Source organism: Schistocerca gregaria, chromosome 1, assembly GCF_023897955.1.
Source record: "Schistocerca gregaria isolate iqSchGreg1 chromosome 1, iqSchGreg1.2, whole genome shotgun sequence".
Taxonomy (NCBI): domain Eukaryota; kingdom Metazoa; phylum Arthropoda; class Insecta; order Orthoptera; family Acrididae; genus Schistocerca; species Schistocerca gregaria.
This window is the reverse complement of record NC_064920.1, coordinates 729,027,733-729,055,170: the sequence shown is the minus strand read 5'-3', so window position 1 is coordinate 729,055,170 and position 27,438 is coordinate 729,027,733. Positions and strand designations below refer to the sequence as shown.

The 27,438-nt window shown below is 41.4% G+C and overlaps 1 protein-coding gene across 24 annotated transcripts in view; it reads left to right on the top strand.

Annotated features, from left to right (window-relative positions):
- The first annotated feature begins 8,294 nt into the window (after positions 1 to 8,294).
- Positions 8,295 to 27,438, top strand: part of LOC126266876 (protein lap4) — a 528,757-nt gene continuing 509,613 nt past the window's right edge. For 10 of the 24 annotated variants that reach the window (XM_049971721.1, XM_049971713.1, XM_049971703.1 and 7 more), the window contains exons 1-2: positions 8,403 to 8,767; positions 8,859 to 8,976. In XM_049971721.1, coding sequence (XP_049827678.1) covers positions 8,606 to 8,767; positions 8,859 to 8,976 — 280 coding nt within the window. In that variant the 5' untranslated portion in view covers positions 8,403 to 8,605. Of the gene's footprint in view, positions 8,768 to 8,858; positions 8,977 to 27,438 lie in introns of all 24 variants that reach the window. The other 14 variants (XM_049971689.1, XM_049971635.1, XM_049971663.1 and 11 more) reach the window with 6 other exon arrangements.

Below are 27,438 nucleotides of genomic sequence, written 5' to 3'. Positions count from 1 at the left end.
GTGAGACGTTGAGCTCAGAGAGAGGAAGAGGTGTTAGTATTGTGCTATGCATAGCTTGGGGGGTAAGTATTTCTAGAAAGGAAAAAAAGAAGGAAAAAACATAAAGTGAAGGTTTTATGTGGAATGATGGATATTTTATAATCCTTATTATTATTATTTATTTGTATAACATTATTTATCAAACGCTTACTCTGTTTTAACTAAGTAATCCTTCAACATATAAAATGTATTGGATAAGAGGTACTTTTTAGCTGCCTTTTTAAATAAGTGTATTTTGGCAATTCCTTTAATCTGTCTTGGTAATTTATTATACAGTTTTATTCCTTTGTAGAAAATGCTGTTTTGAGTTTTATGTTTATTTTTTCTTGGTAAATGTAAGTTGAGTCTATCTCTTATTGTATGGTTATGGACAGAGCTGTTTGTGCAGTAATTACCAATATTATTTTTATGTGTACAACTGACTGTAAATGTATTCACATGGAGGAGTTAAAATCCCTAGTATTCTGAACAGATCTTTACAATGACTCGACTTGTATTTTTGGTTATTATTCTTATAGCTCTTTTCTAGAGCTTGCAAATTGTGTTCATATTTTGTACATTTGTTCCCAAAAAAAGAATGCCATAGCTAAGAACTGAGTGCACATATGAATAATATGTAACTAAAAGACACTGCATGCTACACACTGATGATAGAATTCTAAGGGCATAACAAGCTGATGACATTCTGTTCGCAAGTACCCTTGTGTGTTCACACCACTTCAAATGAGAATCAATATTCATTCCTAGAAATTTGGCATTTGTTACACAGTCTATAGATGTGCCATCTACATTTAATTTAACATTGTTATTTTTCCTCTTCAAACTGAAATTCATGGCATTAGTTTTCTTTATGTTCAATGTCACTTTATTACTTATTGACCAATCATAAACTCCCTTGAGAGTTTCATTTGCTTTCTTAGCAAAGAGTTCTCTTGTTTTCTCAGTGACTATAATGTTATTGTCATCAGCGAAGAGGATTTTCTCACCATGAGTAACACTACTGGGAAAGTCATTGATGTATATCAGGAACAGTATTGGTCCTAATATGCTACCTTGCAGAAACCCCATATTAATGTATTTTGATTCTGATAAGTGTTTTACTAAATGTTTAGATCTATTTGAAGTATGTGTTATCTCTACTCTTTGTACCCTATCTGTTAGGTATGATCGAAGCCAGTCATTAGCTATTCCTCTTATTCCTAATGCTTCTAATTTATTTAATAGAAGCTTGTGGTCGACTGAATCAAACGCCTTAGAAAGATCCAAAAGTATGCCTTGACACACTCAACTTTACCACGAGCAACAAGTACAGCTTTTGTGAATTCTACTATGGCTGAATTTGTATTTTGGCACTTTGGAAAACAAACTGTGATTCGCATAAAAAGATTGTATTTATTCAGGTACTTCATTAATCTCTTTCATAATTGCTTCTATTAATTTTTAAGAAAGTTGACAGCAGGGAAATTGGAAGGTAATTTTCTTTCTTCTGCATTACCTTTCTTAAGCAAAGGTACAACTCTTGCCTGTTTTAACTGCTCTGGAAATGTCCCTGATGTAAAGGATTCATTTATTATATTTGTTAAGGGGCCTTATGTAATTCCTATGCATTGTTTCAGTACACAGATTGGTACTTCATCTAAGCCTACTATCTTCTTATTTTTTAGTTTTTGAACAGTTCTATTGACTTCACTCTCTATGGTTTGAAGTAACATAATTGTATTTAGTGCAACATTATTTACAGGTCCTATATTTATTTTGGGGCATTTTTTCTGTAACTTCTCTGCAATGCTTGAAAAATGCTTGTTTACATAGTTTACTAAGTGTTTATCCCCCTCCCTTAGTGGTATGTTATCTTGTGTTTGTTTGCCTTCTCCGTTTCCTTTTTTATAACATCCCAGATTGCTTTGATTTTATTCTTTGCATTATATATTATTTTGTCATTGAATGTCTTTTTTGTAGCAATCAGCACCTTCCAATAGATCTTTTTGTATCTATGATAGAAATTTAAGGATTTTGGATCACTGCGAATCTTTTTCATGGAACTGGGGTGTCTAAGTGTTTAGGAGGACTTCTTAATACCTGCTGTTATCCATCTGTTTTTGTTAGATGTTGACACAGACATGCTTACTTTTGGAAATGCCATTTCAAAGTTCAGTTTAAACAATGTGGAGAATTTAGAGAATTTCATATTCACATTGGTTTCCTTATACACTTAATCCCAGCTTTGTTTTTCTAGTTCTTTTCAAATATCTCTTATTTTGATTTCTGATAGATGTCGTTTGTAGGCTCGTAGTTTAGGGAGTGATCCGATGCCTGACTTTACTGTTGTTATTTGATAGAGATGGTTTGATAGTCCAAGATCTTTTACAGCTACATCACACTTTTTCCTGTCCGTATTTGTGGCTACATGGTCAAGTACTGATGAAGTCGTTGTGGTAACGCTTGTTGCACTATTGACCAGTAGGGACATGCCAAAACTTTGAAGGATGTTTATGAAGGTGCTGCTGGATTCATTTATGATGTTAGTGTTGACGTTAATGTTCCTACACAGAATTATGTTGTCCTTTGTACTTGAGGCTTTATCTAGAACTTCTGTTAACTTATTGAAAAAGGTCTCCACACTGCCACTTGGATCAATAAACATACAAAATGATTAATTTCTTGGTGATATCAAGCCCTGTTAATTCAAGAACTGTTATTTCAAAGTGTTTCTCTACACTTACGCTGCTGAAGTCATGTCTTTATTTGAACTGTGTTCCATTTCTGATATAAATGCATGATCCTCCACCCCTTGAAGTAGTTCTGCAGTAAAAGTTTGCCTTGTCATACAATTATAATACTACATGTCGGATTTCTGTGTCTCTACACCAGTGCTCAGTAATACAAACTACTGTGCAGTAAAGATTGGAGCTCAACTTCTAATGGTTGTATTTTATTTTTTATCGATTCCATGTTTAGATGGAGGATTGTGAAGTCTGTGAAATGTTACTCTTTCCAATGGTTTGTTTTTCTTTGTGACATCTGGTAATTGTGTTGTTTGATGTGTTCAAATCTGTGTTGTGAGTGATTGTTTCAGTATATTTTTTGAAGTGCTGGAGATACTCTTTAGGCAGTGGAACCTGTTGTCTGGATTTATCCTATAAAAGACCTACTTTTCCTACCTATAACAACACGTATTTGACCATGTGTGACCCGAGATCCACCCACTATACTTTCATGAACAAGCTGTACCAATCTTCCCTTCGCGGTCCTGTTTAGGTGTAGGCCATGCCTAGTGAAACTCTATCTGTTGATAGCCCGACAGGCACCAGAGAAACATGAGCAAAGTTGACTGTCATCAGAGCCATCCCTAGCCCCACATTGTTTCACCTCACAACTCCATCAAGGTGTGGTCGATCATGAACAGCTCAACAAATTGTACATTGGTGCCATGAGTCAGGGAAGCTATCTTTTCCAGGTCACCACTTTTGTCGTAAGCCCCATCCCTGTCCAAACTGTTTCCCACCCCACCCACTATCACTACATGGTCCTCTTTTGTAAAGTACTTACATTAAGACTCTAGGTCCTCTATCACATGACTTAGCCCTGCATTTGGCTTGAAGATACTGGTGACCTGGTATGGTGCCCCTAAAGTTTCCTGGAACTGAGGGCCTACATCTCGCCCATGGCTACTACCTAGCAGCAGCACTTTCTACTTCCTAACTCTTTGTATATTCCTAGGCTTCTTGGCCTTGGATGAAGTCTGCGGCACATTTCCTGCTCCTCATTTTACCTGAAGCTCTTCTCCACTTAACTCTGGCAGTGGTAGATACTTGTTTTTCGTATTGATGATAAAACTGTCAGATCGCGTTCTCTTTCTTGTTATCCTCCTACCAGCTCCCAGTTCCCAACCACCTTCCTCCCCACTATCTCCCTTGATCCTTATGAGTTCCTTCCTTGCTTCCTCCAACTGTGCCTGAAGGGCACAGATTTTCCTTTCCTATTCCCCAATCAAAATGTTCCTACTGCATACTCTGCAGTTCCAGGAGAGAACCTCTACTGTTTTCCCAACATTCTCCCCACTGCATCCTCCCGAGTGAAGATTGGCAACAAATCCCTCCACTCACTACCCTATAACAGCTCCCACATTTCTCACTCAAGGTCAGTTTCGAAAGAATAATTAAGTTTAAAGAATATTTTCAATTTGTCAAGGACACGAGATTCACTGTGTGTAAACAAAAAACGACGCAAAGGTCTTATGTGCATTGGTTGTGTTTTGTACTGATTTAAAGATACAATGACAGAAGAATGCCTAAACATATGACGGCCTGCGTAATTCGCTGGCTGCACGTTTTCAGCATTAAAGCCCATTCCACAAGGGATCTATGAGCTTGCAAGATTATCCATGATGCATCGTTTCTGCTAGTGCCTACCTTGTAGACGAGGCCACACGCACAAAATTCACGCCTACGATCGCTAGACAGCATAACAGGATGGATGACATAGACCATATACATACAGCATGTGCGTATCTCTGGCGTGTTAAGGTTTGAAACCAACATCTAAGTCACGTGTCTCGGGGCAAAAAACCAAGCTCCTGTCTTTACGCACTGTGTGAAGTGGAGCTGATAGTTACAGTTTTTCCCATTTATAGCTGAAATCAATCATTTTGATTTTGACAGTCCAACGAACTGTAGTACATGTGTTACATATGGAGCAGTGCAGTTAACATAGTTTCTCTGTCATCCCTGATAATAAACTAATAGCTACGTTTTTTTTTTAAATTGTGGTCAAGTTGAAGTGTATTGGCAGTTCTTTTAACAAGCGACAGAAAAATTGTTGTTTCGTGAATACTCTTTTTTGGCGCTGTGAATTCTTGTAGTTCACCACTTCCACAGGAGTGGAAGACAAAATAATAATTCTGCACGCATCATTAGTTTTCTAACGATTCCACAAGAATGCGTGTGAAATGTTATACACTTTTGTAAGAAAGAAAATTCGTTTACGTGCGTAATGTCAGATATTTACACAAAATAACGTATTCTGAATCCAGTACAGATACGGGAACAATTTCAATATAAGAACCTTAATATATTACAAAACGTTGATTGTACTTGTGCAGTGACCTGTATATTAACAATATGTCGTCTTAAAATTTTAGTCAATCATCACGTTTTGCATCCAAAGACCAACATCCATCCTAACTTTCAACTCATGGAAACACCTCTGCAAATATTTTGAAATGCACACATCAAAAAAAGTTTTGCGCCACCTCCATTCCAAGAGTTCTGGAACCTGTGGCGAAAATTGGAATAGAGATCAACATAATCATCATTTCTGTCCTTTATCGCTTATGAAAACCATACACTGCATGTTGTACCACCATACAGCGAAACCCTCCGAGGTGGTAGTCCAGACTGCTGTATGCGCCAGTACCTCCGATACCCAGTAGCACGCCCTCTTACATTGCTACATGCCTATACCGGCATGGCATAAAATCCACAATTTCATCAAGGCACTGTTGGTCCAGATTGTCCCACTCCTCAATGACGATTCGAGGTAGATCCCTCAGAGTGGCTGGTAGGTCACGTTGTCCATAAACAGCCCTTTTCAATGCATCCCAGGCATGTTCGATAAGGTTCATGTCTGGAGTACACGCTGGCCTGTCTAGTCGAGCGATATCGTTATCCTGAAGGAAGTCATTCACAAGATGTACATGATGCAGGCGCGAATTGTCGTCCATGAAGACGAATGCCTCGCGAACATGCTGCTGATATGTTTGCACTATCAGTCGGAGGATGAGATTCGTGTATCGTACAGCCATTATGGCACCTTCCAAGACAACCAGCGGCGTACGTCGGCCTCACATAATGCCATCCCAAAATACCAGAGAACCTCCACCTTGCTGCACTCTCTGGACAGTGTATCTAAGACGTTCAGCCTGACTGGGTTTCCTCCAAAGATGACTCTGACGACTGTGGTTGAAGGCATATGCAACACTCCTCAGTTGAAGAGGACGTGATGCCAATCCCAGGCAATGCGTTCGGCATGATGTTGGGCCCATCTGCACCCCACTGTATGGTGTCGTCGTTGCAAAGATGGATCTCGATATGGACATCGGGAGTGAAGTTGCACATCATGCTGCCTATTGTGCACCGTTTGAGTCGTAACAGGACTTCCTGTGGCTGCATGAAAAGCATTATTCAACATTGTGGCGTTGCTGTCAGGATTCCTCCGAGCCATAATCCATAGGTAGCGGTCATCCTCTGCAGTAGTAGCCCTTGGGCGGCCTGAGTGAGGCATGCCATCGACAGTTCCTGTCTCTCTGTACCTCCTTCATGTCTGAACAACATCACTTTCGTTCACTCCGAGACCCCAGGACACTTCCCTTGTTGAGAGCCATTCCTGGCACAAAGTAACAATGTGGACGCCATTGAATCGCGGTATTGACCATCTAAACATGGTTGAACTATAGACAACATGAGCCATGTACCTCCTTCCTGGTGGAATGACTGGATCTGATTGGCTCTCGGACCCTGTCCCTCTAATAGGCGCTAAACATGCATAGTTCTTTACTTCTTTGGGTGGGTTAAGTGACATCTCTGAACAGTCAAAGGGACTGTGTCTGTGATACAATACCCACAGTCAATGTTTATCTTTGGGAGTTCTGGGAACTGGGGTGATGCAAAACTTTTTTCATATGCGTATTTCCCTTTGAGATTTTCATATGTTTGTGAAGTGTGTATGGTCAAAACAAGATGTCTCTGGGCATATATTCACTGTGATTTTTTTGCTTGTAAATAGAACTGGCAGTAAATCACCCAGCCACACTTAAAAACTATTACCATCGCATTCATGTTAGGAATTTAGGATAAATCAGATTAACCGCACTACTACAAGTGTGATAGCAATAAGGCGAATTATTTTCTCGTTAAATTAAAATCAATTCTTCATTTCAGCTATAAATGAGGAAAATTGTGTCAATTCCACCCCACACAGTGTGTAATAATAGAAATTCGGCGTCCTGGCCCAGTCACGTGACTTAGATGTTGGTTTCAGTGTAATGACGTCATGTACAGTCTATATTACCTGTGGTCTATGATGGATCTTATTCTCACGTGTATGTAGGTCCTTCATACATTAGCAAACGACCAAGTGGGAAGCACCTCTGACAAACGGTGCGGAGATCTATGTGAATTGTGTGCCTCGCACCTGCTCAGCGAAACGTAATACAGCAGATTGTTCATCTCACAAAACTTAACCCTGAAATATCTGCAATTTTCGGTAAGTATTACTTGAAGCTTTATTTAGGTTACACAATTTATCAAAAGCCATTCCTCTTCAGTTGTTGCAGCCCATAAGAAAGTAGAAGTGAAGTGAAAGTTTTAACTTTTTTTATTTAGTAATACAGGAAACAAGTGCCTTCAAATACGTATCCCTCAAAGAGTCATGGATTTCACACCAGACTTCTATTATCGGTTTAGACAGACTCGAAACTGATATACGATGTGCAAACGGCAGCCTCTTGTAAGACTCGTCAGTCACTAGAAATCGCAAAGTAACTGTTCACCTGGAAAAGAATAAAAAGCGACAATTTTCAGCTAATATCGTTGAGCAAACAATCGTATGAAAAAATATACATAAAAATTTAAAGTCTTGTTTCTGATTGGCGAAATTGCTTGCCTCAGGCGAATGTTGGGCTCAATGAAGGATGACAGCTTGCCGAAAAAAAGTGCATCCATTCTCACAAAATTTTAAACTGTAGTGGACCCTCAAGCCTCAAACTCCTTTATCAATAGGGATTAACAGTCCTTTTCCCTGTTCCTGCTTTGAAGCCACAGCCGAATCCTGCAGCTTCTATTTTTGCCGCGTCTTTCTTCCGATTTTTTTCTTTATGATGAAAGCCGCAGCTACGGTAATAAGACCAAGGTGATATCTTCTTTCATCCTTCTGAGCCTTGTCTTCTGAAAGTATTTAAACGGCTTTTATAACGACGGTGTTTACACATGTGAGCAACGATGTAGTTCCATATAAACTGCGTGGAAACAATTAAATGCAGCACTGTAGTGCCCTTAAAATGACATAAAACACCCAAAAGTGAACTAAAGCCCCCAATTCACCTACTAGAAGTTGTCAATAAACACAGTAAACAAGTAAAGCGTAAGACGTCCCGTATAAACACTTGTTTGTTGTTGGACGTTCTCCCGCTTGTAGCGCTGCAGTGGGCAAAGGCTTTCTTGTGAGAGTCGCACGTCTAGTGTAAAACGGGTTTAAGGATTCTGATTCTTGCGACTAAATCGCTGGCGTTATGTGCTCAGTGCATAGTCTCTCTCTCTGTTATGATCTGTGTGATTCATCTTTGGCCAGCGCAGTTGCTTCAAAATTCCACTGCAAGATGGCGAAAGTGTCACGTCTGTGTAGCTTCGTGTGACGTCACGGTCAGACATGCAGTAGTTTTCATGTTCAAATCTGGGTAGGGTGTTGGGCTGAAAGTTGCAGTTAGTGTGTGGCTTCGTTTTATTGTGATTTGTTAGCATAGTGCAGTTTCGAACGTATAATGAATTGTGTTTTTTACTCGTGAGACGTCATGTTCCGTTGCATACCAATATTTAAAGGGTGTAATCGGCAGGTTGAATATGTTGACAAGCGTCACTGTTCACTACCGAATGTCCCCGAAGACATCTTGCGATACTCACGGAGTCTGGAAGAACTTTTACTCGATGCTAACCATATCCGCGATCTCCCAAAGGTTAATATCATTAGAGTTACGACAGATAAGTGGGCAGGAAACCTATGTGTTGCACAGAATGGTGGAGTCATAAAAGTGTTTCTTGTTTCAGAACTTTTTTCGTCTGCATCGACTGAGAAAACTAGGATTAAGTGACAATGAAATTCATCGGTTACCTCCAGATATACAGAATTTCGAGAATCTTGTCGAATTGGATGTTTCCAGAAATGGTAAGTTTGATTAAAAATTCTCACGTTCGAAGTGTTTATGATCTCTTACGCACAGGTGTCACTATTATCGGCTTGTTTATGTTTGGGTTTGGCCAAAAAGACAGTGATTCCATGTCTGCTCAATAGCATCATCAATTTATTTGTGTTTGTTAAGAATAAAGACCGACAGTAAGTAACTAGGTCACATAATAATTGTAATTTGATCCCATGTTATTTTATCAGAGATGCAGTTGAGCCTTTTGTAAGCAGTAAGTAGTTTTCAATACTGATGATTACACATTGGAAATTTGATTATGTTGTACTACCGATTGCTTCACTATTTATCTTTGTGAAAATTGTGGTGATGCCTCTAATGCTTAAGACGTCGGTGTAATGACTAATTGTTAAATCCTGACGGCATATAACTGCGTAGTGACATAATACGCACAGATTTTCGTTATACGTCGCGGTATGATTATCCTATTTCGTTCGTCATTCGTGGTCAGTGTTCCTGTTTCTAACAGTATTTTCCCTGCCATCAATCACTTCTCAACACCCCTGTACAATATTTTATTGGTGAGCCGCGTGTTTCAGAATAATACTGATGTTATACAGTTGTTTGTTTTAACTGACCTGTTTGGCAGGCCATAGTGCTTACGCTCACATTTTGTGACACAAAACTTGTAGTTTTGGTGTTCAATTACATAGTGTTGTCTTCAATGACATTTGATACTTTTAACATTAGGATATCATACAGTTAAGAGACTTTTGCTGCCGTTGTTAGGCATATATTAGGCAAGACTTGTCACATTTCTTCAAAATTACTCCTATACACCTAGTCAGGCAACAGCATCTGTGGAATATTTCTTTGCCCAGTGACTAAATGTGATTGTAACAGTCCTTGAATTCTCTGAAAAAGTTCTCTATCATGCACGTCTATTTCTTCCACGAGTGAAATGTCACATGCCTAGCCAGATTAACAATCCAATCAATAGGAAATATAACTCCTGAATTCCGAAAATCACTTAGCATAATGAATTACATGTAGGCCTATATTCATTTATATGATATATGAAGACTGCTATTTGCATAGTGAGGGTAACTGCTTGTAAGAGAACTTGTAACTCATGTATGAAAATAAAGATAAAATATGTTGACTCCATATCAGGAAGGGCCACCACAGGACATCAAGGGTAGTGCAAAGTGACAAATCAATCTTGTTGACCCACAGTAGAACATCTTAGCTGGTGGGCACTTGAAGATAGATGCCAAATATTTTATAAAATTTATTTTTTCCGTCAACAGTGGACTTAAAATTATTAGAGAAAACAGGTACTGGTGTATTGGTCAATTAGTGTGCTCACTGTGATTTATGGACACGTAACTTTGCCAATACAGACCATCTCACCGGTAGCGGATTTTGAAAGCAATTGGCTTCTTCTGTTGATCATTTGCCATTAAGTTCAGATGTTAAGAGAGACCCAGCTCTGCATAACAGTTAATTGATGACAAATTTCAATTTGGTTGCATATTTGTTCTGCCTTCCCAAACTGCGAGACAAGTCCAAAAATGAAGAAAATTTGTGGTTTGCGATGGAATTTGACTGCAGCAGAGCATGTACAGCCGAATTTACTAAGAAAATTTGCTTTGTAGTCTGGTGATAGACATATAAAAGTTGTTTGTGTCATTCATTTGGAAATTTTCCTGTGATGGCCAAAGCATTGATATGCAACAGATTTATCTGAGAAAGCCATGTCTGATGCAGAATGTGTAAAAGCAAAATGGTGTATCAAGGATTTATTTTTATTTCTTTGATAATATTATGGGCAGTAGGCATACTGGTAGCTTACGCATTTCCTGGAAGAATATTGTTGCTCTCTTCATCTGTATTGAAATGATTCAGTCAAATATTGTGAGGTTGTAGGTAGGAAATATGATGCCGGTGAACCCTAAAAGTATTGTGAACATTTACTAAAGTGTCCCAAATTGGCAAAATAATTGCTTCCTTCGCTGATATGAATCTAATACAGACACAATGCAAATTCAATATTTTCACACAGGCTGTATTGCGGAAAGAAATATTTTATTAAGGACAATTTCAACTGCAAAGCCTTTAGAAAATTGTTTATATCGTTCTTTCTTCATTGAGGCTATGGTGCCTGGCAAGCAGAAAGCTGTGAATAATGGTCCTTACCATCAACAGTTTTATAACCACTGCCTTGTGTGCTAGTGCTGAAATGTGCAATGTTTTAATTTGATGAACCTGTCTCATTCTAGAAAATTTTTATTGGAGCACTGATGTTATTTTAATTTAGGTCAGTTTGATCTACGGCAAATTCATGTGGGTCAGTTGCTTGATTGGCATTTTCTTTATGTAGTTTGTTGATGCTGGCGAGTCATTTGTTACCAGATGTTGTCGAGAACAGCTGCATAGTATATGACTAAGCAAGATGGTGACCTGTGAAATGTGAGCCTAACTTTGAATTCATTGCAGCCAAATTGTTTAATTTTTTTCTATTGTTTGACTGAATATGTTTGGTTACTTTAACAAGACTGTTCTAATGACAGTAATGCTCTATTGGTGTAGTGTTGTGTGTTGGCTAAAGTAAGTGTTCACAGTTGGTCATTATGCAGGTACTCACAGAGATGAAGTTGGTCGAAATATTTATTGTAACAGAAAATGAACACAAGTTTGATGAAAATATTTCACATTTTACCCAATATTCACATCCACATTGATTTCGTCTAAAAGATTTTTGTGGCAAACTGATGATGGGTGCAGGATTCAACTTGGATAAATTTGTGTAGTTCTGTTTAGCAATGTTATTAGCAATGAACATCGATAAAGCCTTGAATGAAAAATTTAATAAAAGAAGGCCATATTGTCACCAGAAGAAAAGGAGGTCTTTTATGATTTTATTCACAAAATAAATCAGAGATCATATATCTTTATTGCTGTATACGGTTTCAGCAGATAACAAATCAAATTGTTTTGAATTTAATTACTGTAAACAATAAAAGATGCTTTTGTATTTTCATGAGGTTTGTAATTTTGTGTGGTAAACAGTTTGTGTTTTCGAAGACTGCTCCATTATTATTATTATTATTATTATTATTATTATTATTATTATCATCATCATCATCATCATCAACTCACTTGAGTTAATTGTTTCATTAGAAAGCACATCGTCAGTGTTCGCATCCTGATACAATAAACTTGTTAAGCCACGTAAGTACAGGGTGTACATAAAGTCCGGGAACACTTTCAATTATTTATTGCGCAAGAACCAAACATTGTACAGATACCATACTCGGGTCATTTTGAAGGGAAACCCTGAAGGTTTTTGTTTAGGTGTGAAGCGAGCTTTCCGTGTGTTGGGAGTTCGACAAAGGCAAGTGTGGTACAGCTGAGGAAGGCCATTTACCACTGGCACAACAAATTCGTTACGACTGGTTGCTTGTGCCCGCCAAAGAGAAGCGGAGGTCACAGTGTGAGTGAATGCGGAGCGCGTACGAGATACATTCATAAAGAGTCCAAAGAAATCGGTGCGTCGTGCATCCCGTGAACTCGAAATGGCTCCAGTGACAGTATGAAAAGTCCTGCAACAGAGGCGGTCTATGAAACCTATCAAATTGGAGCTAGTGCAGAAGCTCAATGACGACGAAAAAACAAGCGTTTTGAGTTTTGTTAGCAGTTGCAACAACTGAATGAGGATGGCATTGTTGATCGCTCAGTTATTAGCGATGAAGCCACTTTTCACACTAATGGGAAAGTGAACAGGCATAATTGTCGAATCTGGGGTACAAAGCATCCACACGAACGCATTGAATTTAAGCGTGATTCCCCAAAGGTAAATGTTTTTTTCTGCTTTGTTACGTCGAAAACTGTACGGGCCATTCTTCTTCGCCGAGAAGACTGTCGCTGGATATAACTATTTGGACATGTTGCAACAATGGCTTATGCCTCAAATGCAGTGTGACTCTCCGTTCGTCTTTCAACAGGATGGGGCTCCATCCCAGTTTCATCGTAAGTTCAACGGTACCTGAACACGGAGCACTCACATCGGTGGATCGACCGTTCTACAGAGGGGGACAGCTTTTCATGAAATAGCCACCTCGATCACCAGATCTCACTCTGTTTGACATTTTTCTGTGGGAACACATTAAAGATATGGTGTATGTACTGCCTTTACCACCTGACGTAGCAGAGCTCCGGGAGAGAATACGGGAAGCGCCTGCCACAATGGACTTACGCCATGCTGGGACGGGTATGGCAAGAATTCGATTACCGTATTGACGTCAGACGGGTCACTCATGTGTTGCATATCGAATGTTTGGGAAAAAAAAGAAAAAAAGTTAGTTTCTCTTCAGAATGCAGTATGTATGGCATCTGCACAATGTTTAGTTCTTGTGCAATAAATAGTTGATAGTGTTGCTGGACTTTTATTATTTACACCCTGTGTAGAGTGGCAAGGGAGTTGCCAAAAACAGATAATAATTTGGCTTGTCAAATGAAGTTACTAGGACTGTAGTTAAATTTGCTCTTAGTTTTCAGTGTAAAAGTTCTGATGTACCTAATAAATTACATTGACTTCATTACATTATTTTAATTATGATGTATTCACTAAATGCGAAAATAAAAGTATTCTTGGAATGAATGATTATTTATAACATAAGCAAGTCCTGAAATATGCGGGCAACATTTCGGAAACTACAGCTATATTTGCTCAGTTTTAATGTTTACTTTTCTCCAAATTAAGACTAACTTGTGTTATTTAACGTAAATTATTGTTACAACATATTGCCTATACAAAGCTGTCAGATGACATGTCTTGAAATTCGCAGCATTAATTGCACGGTTGCGTGTAGCTAAATAGATACAGAGAGTGAAGAAGCAGGAGAGTGTGGTGACACGCTGTTAACTGTTATTTTCGTTTTCCTCTTCTTGGGAGCCCTTATAATTTGATAAACCTTTCAACGTTGACTTTATTTCCACATGCCAAAATTTGTGTTTTAAAATTAGACTCCTATTGTTCGCTTATTTACCCTGTTCATGAAGAAGGCTGGTATAGTGTGATGGATGTGCAAGTGTCAGCCTTAAATCCGAGCTGTAGTTGTCTTTGTCAGTGCGTTGTGAATTATGATTGTGGTTTTTATTCCAAATATTATTTTCCTGTGTTATGTTTCTTACGTAGGTAGAATGCACAGGCGTACCTCACACTAATTTGAGCCATTCCGAATACAATCATTGAGACATTGTAACTAACTTCCGAACTGTTAACACCTATGCTAAGTGTAGGATTTATTTCGCAGTTGTGCGGCTCATACAGGTTTTATCTCGATGCACTCCTACGGTTTAAGACCAGTGAGGAACGAATTTCATACTTTCTGGCTACACGAAGCTCAAAGATGCTGTGACAATGAAGCGGAGCAATTACCACTTTCGCGGAATTAAACAACTTTGGCGTGTCTGATGGGAGACTATGCAGCGAATGTTCTTAGTAAAGTAGGCCGTACAAAGTTATAACATGCCCTGCTGCGCTCATATGCCATCCCAGAACGTGGATTTTCCTCATTTTCGCGCTTTTCTCGGCGGCTTCGGGAGACAATGCGAATATATAACGGAATTGCAATTTTCATCAACCACGTGTTGTACAGGGCTGGGTCTGTTTTTTAACAGCCGACCATTGATTTCACTTTGGCACACTGCATTTGCATGGTAAACGATCAGATCGTGCTTAATAGGCTTCAATTATTTGTGTGTGACCTATCTTCAGATATATTTTGTACTCTTCCAAAAAGTTAGTCAGATTCTTTATAGAATGAAATATTGGGAGATAACTTGACTATGCTAGGATTTCAGCTTGGCCTTCCTGATGCCCTTTTCGGGTGTATGACTGGACTGTTTATCGTACCGTTAGTCGCATAGCGTGGATATATACTTAGTCGCATAGCCTGGATATATATACGATCATTCACTACCAACAGCAGTTGGTAATGTGTGGGAAAAATTATCTGATCGCTCCTCGCGTTTTGCCCCAAACTGGAAGCACTGACACAGTGAAAAGAACAGTGCCGACCACTAGTAACACAAGCACTATTGCGGAGTGTGTTCAGAGGGTACTGTTGTTTTCCCATAACGGCAAGTCAAGGCCCATTAATGCGAATGGAATTAAGAACGAACGCAAAACATACACGGCTGATGCTACCTGAGATCCTTGGCCCTGCATTGCATAAACTTCTTCTTTCTTAACGATAGTCCCCATTACTGCTTTAAGATTTTTTATTATTGTTATAATCAGGAACACTGTAAACACTCAGTTGCCTGAAAGTTTGTGCAACTATTGGTCTACTTATTATCGCACCTGGGCTTAATCAGACGAAGAATTGGAGAAACTCAGATCAATTTTATAATAATCTTCCCTTCACTAAATTTCGAATACTAGTCATCTTGAGATTGTTTAAATAATTCACTACAACCTTGCCCAGTAAATATTGACAAATTGGCTGCTGGGATTTGTCTCGGGTTCTTCGGCCGACTTTTGTTTGATAACTTTCCTGATGTTTCGCCAGCACGAATGGCTGGCATTGTAAGAGCTTCACCCTTCATTGCTCCTGCTGGTGGTGGTGGATGAAGCTTCGACAACGCCAGCCACTCGTGCTGCGAAACGTCACTAATTTACCAAACGAACGTCGGCCGAAGAACCCAAGACAGACGCCAACAGGCAGTTTTCGACAAGTGGCCAATAAAGCCTTAAAAATTCAGTGTGTACGGTTTACTTCCCGTTTTAAGAGCGATATAATGAAAGAAGATTGTATACGTGGCTGAGACCTGAAGACACCGAAAGGTTTCAGATTAATTATATGATGGCAAGACTCGGCGTTGTTGAGAGTTTAAGTGAGCTCGAACAAGGGAAATGAATGGAGTAGAAGACCAATAGGTAGCTTTGAGAGGTAAAATAGTGAAGGCAGCAAAGGATAAAATAGATAAAAAGACGGGGCTTGTTAGAAATGATTCAGTAATACAGGAGATAATGAAGTTAATTGATGAGAGGAGAAAACATAGTACAGTAACTGAAGCACTCGAAAGGAAATACAAACGTCTAAAAATGAGATGAACAGGAAAAATAGCTAACCAGGAACGGCTAGAGGACAAATGTAGTGATTTATGAGCATATATCACTAGAGGAGAGAGAGAGATGACCCTACAGTAAAATGAGACACCTTCGGAGAAAAGGGAAGCAACTATAAGCAGCTCAGATGGGAAACGAGTCCTAAGCAAAGAAGGGAAAGTTGGAAGGAGTATATAGAGGGTGAACATGAAGTCAGTATTCTAAAAATGGGCGAGCACGTAAATGGAGATGTCATACTGCGAGAAGAATTTGACAGAGCATTGAAAGATCTAAGTCGAAACAAGGCCTTGGGTGTAGACAACATTCCTTCAGAACAATTGATAGCCTTGAGAGAGCCAGCACTGACTAAACTCTACCCTCTGGTGAGCAAGAGGTATGAGACAGGAGAAATACCTTCAGACTTCAAGAAGAATATAATAATTCCAGTTCCAAAGAAAGCAGGCGCTGACATTTGTGAATGTTACCGAACTATCAGTCTAACAAGTCATGTTGCAAAGTACTGACACGAATTCTTTACAGAAGAATGGAAAAGCTATTATAAACCGACCTCAGGGAAGTTCAGTTTGTGTTCCAGAAATATGTAGGAAGACATGAGGCAATACTGGCCCTGCCTTGAGGCAATACAGACCATGCAACTTACCTAAGAAGATAAGTAAAGATGGGCATACCTAAGTTTATAGCATTTGTAGACTTAGAAGAAAAAGCTTTTGACAGTGATGACTGGAGTATTCTTTGGAATTCTGATGGTAATAAGGGCAAAGCACAGGGAGGAAGGTAATAAGGGTAAAGCACAGGGAGCGAAAAGCTATTTACAACTTGTACAGAGACCAGATGACAAAGGAAAGAAATGTGAGGGAAGTAGTGGTTGAGAAGGGAGTGATAGAGAGGGGCAGCCAATTCCCAGTGTTATTCAGTCTATACATTGAGCAAGCAGTAAGGAAACCAAAGAAAAGATTGCACTAGGAGTTAAAGTTCAGACAGAATAGATAAAAACTTTGTTTGCCTATGGCATTGTAACTCTGTCACACAGCAAAGGACTTGGAAGAGCAGTTAAACTGAATGGATAGGTCTTTAAAAGAGGGTAGAAGATGAACATCAACAAAAGCAAAACAAGGATAATCCAATGTAGTCGAATTGAATCAGGTAGTGGTGCGGGAATTAGATTAGGAAAAGACATTTAGGGCCGTCAGTCTCTCTCTCTCTCTCTCTCTCTCTCTCTCTCTCTCTCTCTCTCTCTCTCTCTCTCTCTCTCTCTCTCTCTCTCTGTATGCAGACGACTTCTGCATTTCGTACTGCTGCACCAGTTAACTGGTGTTGCTCAGTGGCGCCTACAGGGAGCCATCAACGAGGCGCAGTCATGGGCTCAAGCGAACGGCTTTCAGTTTTCGGCCGCAAGGTCGTATGTTATGCACTTCTGTCGGCGTCGTACCGTTCATCCGGAACCAGAACTTTACCTTGCTGACGATCCCCTCACTGTAGTGGAGACGTGTCGATTTTTAGGTCTTGTTTTCGACGCCCGATTGACTTGGTTTTCTCACCTTCATCAGCTTAAGCGGAAGTGCTGGCAACACCTCAATGCCCTCCGCTGCCTGAGCAGCACCAACTGAGGTTCAGGTCGCTCTACATTGTTGCAGCTCTACAGAGCCCTTGTTCAATCCCGCCTTGACTATGGGAGTCTGGGTTGTGGTTCGGCGACGCCCTCAGCGTTGCTTTTATTCGTCCCAGTACACCACTGTGGCGTTAGACTAGCGATGGGGGCTTTTAGGAAGAGTCCGGTGACGAGGCAAAGGCTGGAGTCCCTCCATTATTGCAGGTCAGGCGTGCACAACTGCTCGCCAGTTACGTTACCCACGTTTGTAGTTCTGCGCATCCGGATTACCGCCTCCTTTTCCCACTCACGGCGGTTCATCTTCCGCATCGGCGGCCCAGGCTAGGGCTTCCAATTGCAGTGCGCGTCCGATCCCTTCTATCTGAACTCGAGTCCTTGCGTTTACCACCAATATTCGAAGTCCAATCGCGTACACCTCCATGGTGTACACCCAAACCGCAGCTTCGCCTGGACCTTTCATATGGCCCAAAGGTCTCAGTTCACCCCACGATTCTCCGCTGTCACTTCATCTCGATTCTTTGACATGTACCGAGGCCATGAAGTGGTTTACACCGATGGCTGGTGGTCACGTCGGCATCGCGTATGTCCATGGAGGCCATATTGAACAGCATTCCTTGTGCGATGGCTGCAGTGTTTTCACTGCAGAGCAGGTGGGTGTATCTCGTGCTCTTGAGCACATCTGTTCCTGCCCTGGGGAGTCGTTTCTTCTGTGTGTTGACTCCTTGGGCAGTCTACAAACTATAGACCAGTGCTACCCTCGTCATCCTTTGGTGGCGACCATCCAGAGGTCCATATATGCTCTGGGACGGTCCGGTCGTTCAGTGGTGTTGTGGGGCTCTCAAGACACGTCGGAATCCCAGGCAACGAACTTGCTGACAGGCTGGCCAAACAGGCTACACGGACACCGCTTATGGAGATCGGCATTCCAGTAACTGACCTGCGTTCATTTTTACGTTGCCCGGTTTTTCGGCTTTGGCAGACTGAATGGCATAGTCTCAGTACGCAGAACAAATTGCGTGCCGTTAAGGAGACTACGATTGTGTGGCAGTCCTCCATGCGGTCCTCTCGCAGGGACTCCATATTCTGGTGCAGTGTCCCACTTTGACTGCGCTGCGACGAAGTCTTCGGCTACCGGACTCGTTGCCGCTAATTTTCTGACAATGCCTCATCGGCGGATTTAGTTTTAAGTTTTATTCGTGAGGGTGGGTTTTAGCATTTGTTCTAAATTTTAGCGCATGTCCTTTGTTCCTCTGCCCCCCCCCCCCCCTAGTGCTTTTAGGGTGGTATTTTTAATGTGTTGCAGAGTGGCTGGCTTCTCCTTTTTATTCTCACGGTCAGCCAACCATGGTAATTTGTTTTCTCGTTCTAATCTCGTCTACCTGTTCCTTGCGTTTCTGTGGTTTTCTTCTCCATTTTTTTCCATTTAAGTGTTTGTTGTCCATAAGTCGTTCTTGTGGTTTTTCCTTTCTCTCCATTTTGTGTTGTCAGTCTTGCTTGTTTTATTCTCACCCTTATGACATTGTTTTATTCGGAACAAGGCACCGATGACCTAGCAGTCTGGTCCCTTCACCCCTCTTTTAAACCAACCAAAGGAGATTTAACGTAGTAGAGGGGTTTTGCTGTTTGGGCAGCACAATAACTGACGATGACCGAAATAAAGAGGATATAAATTGTGGACTGGCCATGGAACGAAAAGCGTTTTTGAAAAAGAGAAATTTAACTTCGAATATAGATTAAATGTTATGAAATCTTTTCCTAGAGTATTTGTACGGAAGTGAAACATGGACGATAAACAGTTTGGACAAGAAGAGTATAGAAGCCTTTGAAATGTGAAGCTGCCGAAGAATGCTGAAGATTAGAGGGTGTATCATAAACCTAAGGAGGAGGTACTGAATGGAACTGAGGACAGAAGAAATTTGTGTCACAACGTGACTAGAAAATGGGAGTCGTTGATAGGACCATTCTGCGTCATCAAGGGATCACCAGATTAGAAGTGGAGGGGGGGGGGGGGGGGGGTAAAAATCGTAGAGATAGACAAAGAGGATAATACATGAAGCAGATTCAGAAGGACGTAAGTTGCAGTAGTTACGCGGAGATGAAGATGCTTCCACAGGATAGAGCTGCATCAAACCAATCTTCAGACTGAAAAAAACAACAACAACAATCTTTATCAAGTTCGAATAATCTGTCTTATCTTTTTAATTCAGTCTCTGCCTAGTCTTCGACGAGAACAAAAATGTAATTTTTTTTTGTATATCTTTCAGAGGCCATAGTGATGAGCGCAGACTAAAATGCAATTACCGTCCATTGTAGTTGAGAAAAATAGTATTATATTGTGGAAAATTATTTTCTTGTGATTTTCAGCTCTGATTATTAGTCATACCTGTGAAATCCAATCGGTTGGGTGAGGAAAGGAGGGAAGTCTTTGTCAGTTAGTTGCGGGACACTGAGCCCTTACATACTACTCTCATTTTGCAGATAATGTGATATTTGCCTTCCCTGCTAGGAGCCACACACAACCGTATATTAAGTTAATGCAGTGAACAAAGAAATACTTTACGAAGTCTACACTACAGGGGAAAATGAGAGAGCACAACTGTTGCGAAATTGATTTCTCAGTCGGAATCTTGTCATTCACAGGCATCAGATCATAAATCAGGATTAATGGGGAGCATTGATGCGTCTATTGCATAAACTGGAACAGTTCTGTTGACAAAAACTGCAATCGTATCATCGCGTCTGGAGTCTTTGTTCACACTGTGTTAGCACACTGTTTTATTACTTAAATATGTTTGTCGGACAGGTTTCCTTGCGACACAAAGACGCAACTGCTTGCCATATGTTCGTTCTGTATACTGTAGTTGGATATGATTTTGTCATGACGTTAAAAGAACCCAGTCAGTTACGTGTTCCTCTACTGTTGACGCCGTTGGCCTTCATGCAGCCCAGAGATTTGACAAATGAACTTGGCGACTAACGAGAAGTAAATCGTGGTCCAAGACCAAGCAAATAATTTCTGGTCTATCGTCGTGCCTACAATGGCTCTTTTGCTATGAGACACAGAACAGGTATCTCTATAAGGTACCGTCATCGAAAATAAGAAGAAAATCTGTATGATTGTGTAAAACCAGTGGGTTTCTCTACATGAAGGACCTATTTAAATAGTTATATAGCTCCAGTTTTGTTCATTTCGAGATACTGATGCTTAAACGTAACTTAGTGAACAGAAGGAAACGGTAAACCTTGCAACAAGCAATGGACTGCAATATTTTAGGTATCTCATTCATAGAATTGTCATCAGTCCGTTATATTTATGCCTCAGTATCCCGAAATAAAATAAAATTCAAGGTGTGCCATTATTGAAGTAAGGCCTTTGTATACAGGGCCACCAAAAACAAGAATTTCACAAACGGACATCTGACATTGGGCATGCAACAAGGATCAGTAATCACACAGAATAAGTGGGATCGCTTGACACCACGAGACTGCACTGCGGCCATACGAGGGCGTTGCTGTACAAACACGAGCGGAGCACACGGAAACCGTCGCTATTCACGCCGTGGAACTTTGGGAGTAACATGGCTGGCCACATGTAGCGCGAAATGGCTGAGGTGTATTTGATTTATGGCGCAGCCAACGGCAGTGGGCGAGAAGCTGTGCGATTGTGTCATGCGAAATACCACGATCGAAAGGTGTCGTAACCCTGTATCGCCAACTAACAACACAAACAGTTGCGGCGGAAGGGAAAGGAAATCGGCCGTGCCCTTTCAAAGGAACCAACCCGGTATTTGCCTGAAGCGATTTAGAGAAATCACGAAAAACCTAAATCGGGATGTACGGACGCGGGTGTGAACCTTCGCCCTCACGAATGCTAGTATAGTGTGCTAACCACTGCGCCACTTCGCACGGCCCGTCACCAAGTACACGAGGTGTATCCCGAGCCATTGATATGCCCCAACCGTCCGTCTGGCGCCTTTTACGTGACGGACTGCGTCCGTTTCATTTCCAACGCGTCTAGGCTTTGCAATGGGGGGACTACAACAAGCGCATGTGATTTTCGCGTTGGTTTCTGAAGGAATCTTGTACAGACCAAAGCTTTACAGCGGATGTCCTCTTAGCAGACGAAGCTGCGTTGTTACTCGAGGGTGTGGTGAACGTTTACAACTTGCCTACGTAGGCGCGGATGTGAACCCACATGCTACAGATACCTATGCCCCAAATCGCATATTTACCTGTAACGTGTTGGTTTGCGTCGTGAGGAACTGTTCAATTGGGGCGTACACTCTCTCGGGCTGACTTGATGGTCGCACATCTCTCATATTCCTGTGAGAGATTCTGCCGGCCATGCTGAATGCTGTCCCCATGACTCCATCGACGCATTCGATTCAAGCACAGAACGCCCGCGTATTTCAGCAGACAAGTGAGAGCACATCTGCAGGCAATGTTTCCCAGCCGGTGGATGGTTGAAATAGTCAACAACATGGCCGCCACCACCACCCCGATCTGTCACCAGTCGTCTGAAGAGGATATATATATATACACATATATACTTTGAGCATCCCCTGTAGTTGGCGTCCACTTGTAGCATATGACTAAAGAATTGCAACTCCATTTAGTAGCCCCGGATGGCATTTGCGACCCCCCAGTTCCTGTGTTGTATGACTACGAGCAAGAGGCGGCTGCATGGGTAGCAGGGTCTTTGTGGCGTGGACTAGGTGGGTTTTTTTTAGGTTAGAGGATCTCGAGGAAACACAGAAACGGCTTCAGTCTCAAAGAGTGCAGATCGGACAAGGAAGAACGCAGATACAGGGGCCATAGATATAACAGTTGTAAGTTGTTGTAGCTATGTAGGGAAAGTACCAGAGCTCAAAGTGCTAATAGAAAGCACTAATACTCAAATCGTTATAGCCACTGAAAGCTACCTAAAGCCGGAATTTTTGCGGAGAATCCAACGGTGTTCCGAAAGGATAGACTAAACACGGTGTGCGGTGGCGTCTTTTTTACTGTTAGTAGTAGTTGATCTTCTAGAGAAATGCTTACATATGTTACCTGTCTAGAGTCGTATCTAAACGTTTCAGGGGTCCTATATGACTCGCAACTGCGCACTCTCCACACCGTTACAGAGCCTCCACCTGCTCGAACACTCCCCTGCTGACATGCAGGGTCCATGGATTCATGAGGTTGTCTCCATACGCGTACACGTCCATCCGTTAGACACAATTCGAAACGAGACTCGTCCGACCAGGCAACATGTTTCCACTCATCAACAGTCCAATGTCGATGTTGACGGCCCCAGGCGAGGCGTAAAGCTTTGTGCCGTGCAGTCATCAAGGGTACACGAGTGGGTCTTAGGCTCCGAAAGCCCATATCGATGATGTTTGTTGAATTATCCGCACGCTGACACTTGTAGATGGCCCAGCATAGAAATCTGCAGCAGTTAGCGGAAGGGTTGCACTTATGTAATTCTCTTGAGTCTTCGTTGGCCCCGTTGTTGCAGCATGTTTTTCCAGCCGCAGCGATGTCGGAGATTTGATGTTTCACCGGATTCCCGATGTTCACGGTACACTCGTGAAAATGGTCGTAAGGGAAAATCCCCATTTCATTGCTACATCGGACATGCTGTGTCCCATCGTTCTTGCGTCGACTATAAAACCACGTTGACACTCACTTAAATCTTGATACCCTGCCATTGTAGCAGCAGTAACCGAGCAAACAACTGTGCCAGATATTTGTTGCCGACCGCAACGCCGTATTCTGCGTGTTTACATATCCCTGTTTTTGTATACGCGTACCTGTAACAGTTTCTTTGGCGCTTCAGCGTGGTAATAGCACGCGTCTACGTTCGTAGATAGCGTGCAGCCATATGGTGGTTAAGTTTCCGAAATCGGACTACAGATGTTCAGTGCTGTCACACACAGAACGATGAGAGTTCTTTTGGTATGGTGACAAGTTTCTTTCGGTGGCTTTCGGAGTGTTGATGGCGTCGACAAGACCGCTGAACTCTCAGTAAAATATTTGGATTTGAGACGTACAGCTGCGCCAACAAGAGCGCAGTGCCAGCTGAGGACATAGGTGCTGTGGCATGCCTTCTGTTCGTTTCTTAGTAGTGGCTGCCGCCCTTTTTCATGTGCTTCCAGTCGGCGCTCAGCTCTGCTGTGTCCTCAGTGCGACTTCTGGCGGCACAGATGTCGTGCCTCGGGTGGTCGCGTTAGTGTTGCACTGTGGACTTTCTGAAGCAGAGACTTGTGATGTCATGGTCACTATGTGTCTCATCGTGTGCCGCACAGTTATTTTGATCATTTTTAGTTCAACCAAATGAGTTTCTGCGGTGATTCAGCTCTGTTGATGAGTCTCATTGCCCATATACTGCCAGAAGTGAAATAGCAATTGGTGAACCCAGTGACACAACGCCAAGGAGAAGGACAAATCTTTTTCCTCTGCTCTAAGGTTATAGTCAGTGTTTTCGGGAATGTAAAAAATGTTTACTCATTATTAAATTGCAAAGCGCGAAACAGATTTTAGCGAGTACCATGCAAGTCGTGTGTGTGGCCCAACGACCTGAGAAAAAACGTCTTATAAGGAACGTTGCAAAAGAAGAAAAGCATATTTCTTCAACACAGTGCACCAGAACACGCCGCCGGCCAGAGTGGCCGAGCGGTTCTAGGCGCTACAGTCTGGGACCGCGCGACCGCTACAGTCGCAGGTTCGAATCATGCCTCGGGCATGGGCGTTTGTGATGTCCTTAGGTTAGTTAGGTTTAAGTAGGTCTAAGTTCTAGGGGACTTATGACCACAGCGGTTAATTCCCATAGTGCTCAGAGCCATTTGAACCAGAACACATAGGTCCTGATAAATTGAAAAAGTGGTCATTTTAAGCAAGGAGTTGTCGGAACATACGTTCTGTTTGCTGTATTCTGTGTGCTGTCTTCGCACATGGAGTATTTTATGGCTGGAAAACGGTCTTAGTCCAATGAAGAGGTCGTTGTTGTTGCTGCTGCTGTTGTTGTAGTCTTCAGTCCGAAGACTGGTTTGATGCAGCTCTCAATGCTACTCTGTCGTGTGCAAGCCTCTCCCTGGTTTCCCTCTATGATTTCTACCCCTACAAGCTTCCCTCCAGTGCTAAGTTGGTGTCCCTTGATGTCTCGGGATGTGTCCAACCAACCGATTCCTTCTTTTGTTCAGGTTGTACCACAAATTTCTCTTCTCCTTAATTCTATTCAGTACCTCCTCATTAGTTACATGATCTGCCATCTAATCTTCAGCAGTCTTCTGTAGCACCAAATTCCAAAAGCTTCTATCTCTTCTTGTCTACACTGTTTATCGTCCATGTTTCACTTCCATACTTGGTTACGCTCCATACAAGTACTTACACTTAAATCTATACTCGAAGTTAGCAAATTTCTCCACAGGAACGCCTTTCTTGCCATTGCCAGTCTGCATTTTATATCCTCCGTACTTCGACTATCATCAGTACTTTGCATCCCAGATAGCAAAACTCATTTAGTACATTACGTGTCTCATTTCCTAATCTAATTCCCTCAGCATCACCTGATCTAATTCGACTACATTCCTTTATCCTCGGTCCCAGGGGAGGTTAGAGTCCTCCCTCGTGTCTGTGTGTGTGTGTGTGTGTGTGTGTGTGTGTGTGTGTGTGTGTGTGTGTGTGGGCGCGCGCGCGCGTTCTTAGGATAATTTAGGTTAAGTAGTGAGTAAGCTTAGGGACTGGTGACCTTAGCAGTTACGTCCCATAAGATTTCACACACATTTGAACATTTTTCCATTATCCTCGTTTTGCTTTTGTTGATCATCTTATATCCTCCTTTCAAGATACTATCCATTCCATTCAACTGCTCTTCCAAGTCCATTGCTGTCTCTAACAGAATTACGATGTCATCGGCGAACCTCAAAGTTTTTATTTCTTCTCCATGGATTTCAATACCTACTCCGAATTTTTCTTTTGTTTCCTTTACTGCTTGTTCAATATACAGATGGAATAACATCGGGGATAGGCTACAACCCTGTCTCACTCCCTTCTCAACCATTGCTTCCTTTTCGTGTCCTTTTACTCTTGTAACAGCCGTCTGGTGTCTGTACAAATTGTAAAGAGCCTTTCGCTCCCTGTATTTTACACTCTGCCGACTTTACAATTTGTAAGGGACTATTCAAGTCAACATTGACAAAAGCTTTCTCTAAGTCTACAAAAATATAATGCTGTATAAACGTAGGTTTGCCTTTCCTTAACCTCTCTTTCGTGAGATGTTGTAGGGTCAGTATTGATTTGCGTGTTTCTTTTCCCCGGAATCCAAGCAGATCTTCCCAGAGGTCGCCTTCGAGTTTTTCCATTCTTCTGTAAATGTTAGTATTTTGCAGCTGTGACTTATTAAACTGATAGTTCGGTAATTTTCACACCTGTCAGCACCTGCTTTCTTTGGAACTGGGATTGTTATATTCTTCAAGTCTGAAGGTATTTTGCCTGTCTCGTACATCTTCTTCACGACATGGAAGGGTTTTGTCACGTCTGACTCACTTAAGGCTATCAGTAGTTGTAATGGAATGTTGTCTATTCCTGGAGCTTCGTTTCAAACTTAGGTCTTTCAGTGCTCAGTCAAAGTCTTCAGTCAAAGTCTCCCACTTCATCTTCATCTATGTCCTCTTCCATTTCCATAATATTACCCTCAAGTACATCGCCATGGTGTAGACCCTCTATATACTCCTTCCACCTTTCTGCTTTCCCTTCTTTGCTCAGGACTGGTTTTCGATCTGAGCTGTTGATATTCGTACAGGTGGTTCTCTTTTCTCCAAAGGTCTCTTTAATTTTCCTGTAGGAGTATCTTACCTCTAGTGACGTATGCTTTTACGTCCTTACATTTGTCCTCTAACCATTCCTGCTGAGCCATTTTTCACTTCCTGTCAGTCTCATTTTTAGACGTTTGTATTCTCTTTCGCCTGCTTCTTCATGTAGTACTTTTTTTTTATATTTTCTCCTTTCATCGATTAAATTCAGTATCTCTTGTGTTAACTAAGGATTTCTACTAGCCCTCGTCGTTTTGCCTACTTTATCATCTGTTGCCTTCATTATATCATCTTTCAAAGCTACCCATTCTTCTTCTATTGTATTTCTTTCCCCTGTTTTTGTCAATAGTTCCCTAATGCTCTCTCTGAAACCCTGTACAACCTGTGGTTCTTTCAGTTTATCCATGTCCCTTCTCCTTAAATTGTTGCCTTTTTGCAGTTTCTCCGTTTTTAATCTGTAGTTCATAACCAATAAATTGTGGTCAGGCCACATCTGCCCCTGGAAAGGTCTTAAAATTTAAAATCTGGTTCCTAAATCTGTCTTACCATTGTATCACCTATCTGAAACCTTCCAGTGTCTCCAAGGCCACTTCCACGTATACAACCTTCTTTCATGATTCTTAAACGAAGTGTCAGCTATGATTAAGTTATGCTCTGTGCAAAATTCTACCAGGCAGCTTCCTCTTTCATTCCTTTCCCCTAGCCCATATTCATCTATTATTTTTCCTCCTCCTCTTTCCCACTGTCGAATTCGAGTCCTCTCATGACTTAAATTTTCGTCTCCCTTAACCATCTGAATAATTTGTTTTGTCATCATACATTTCCTCAATCTCCTCCTAATCTGCGGTAAGGGGAACGTTTTACGGTCCTTTCTGTACCAAAAGCTAGGTCGAAACAGAGAAATGTAAGAGTTTGTGCGTTAACTCGAAAAGTGGATACGTTGAAAAGT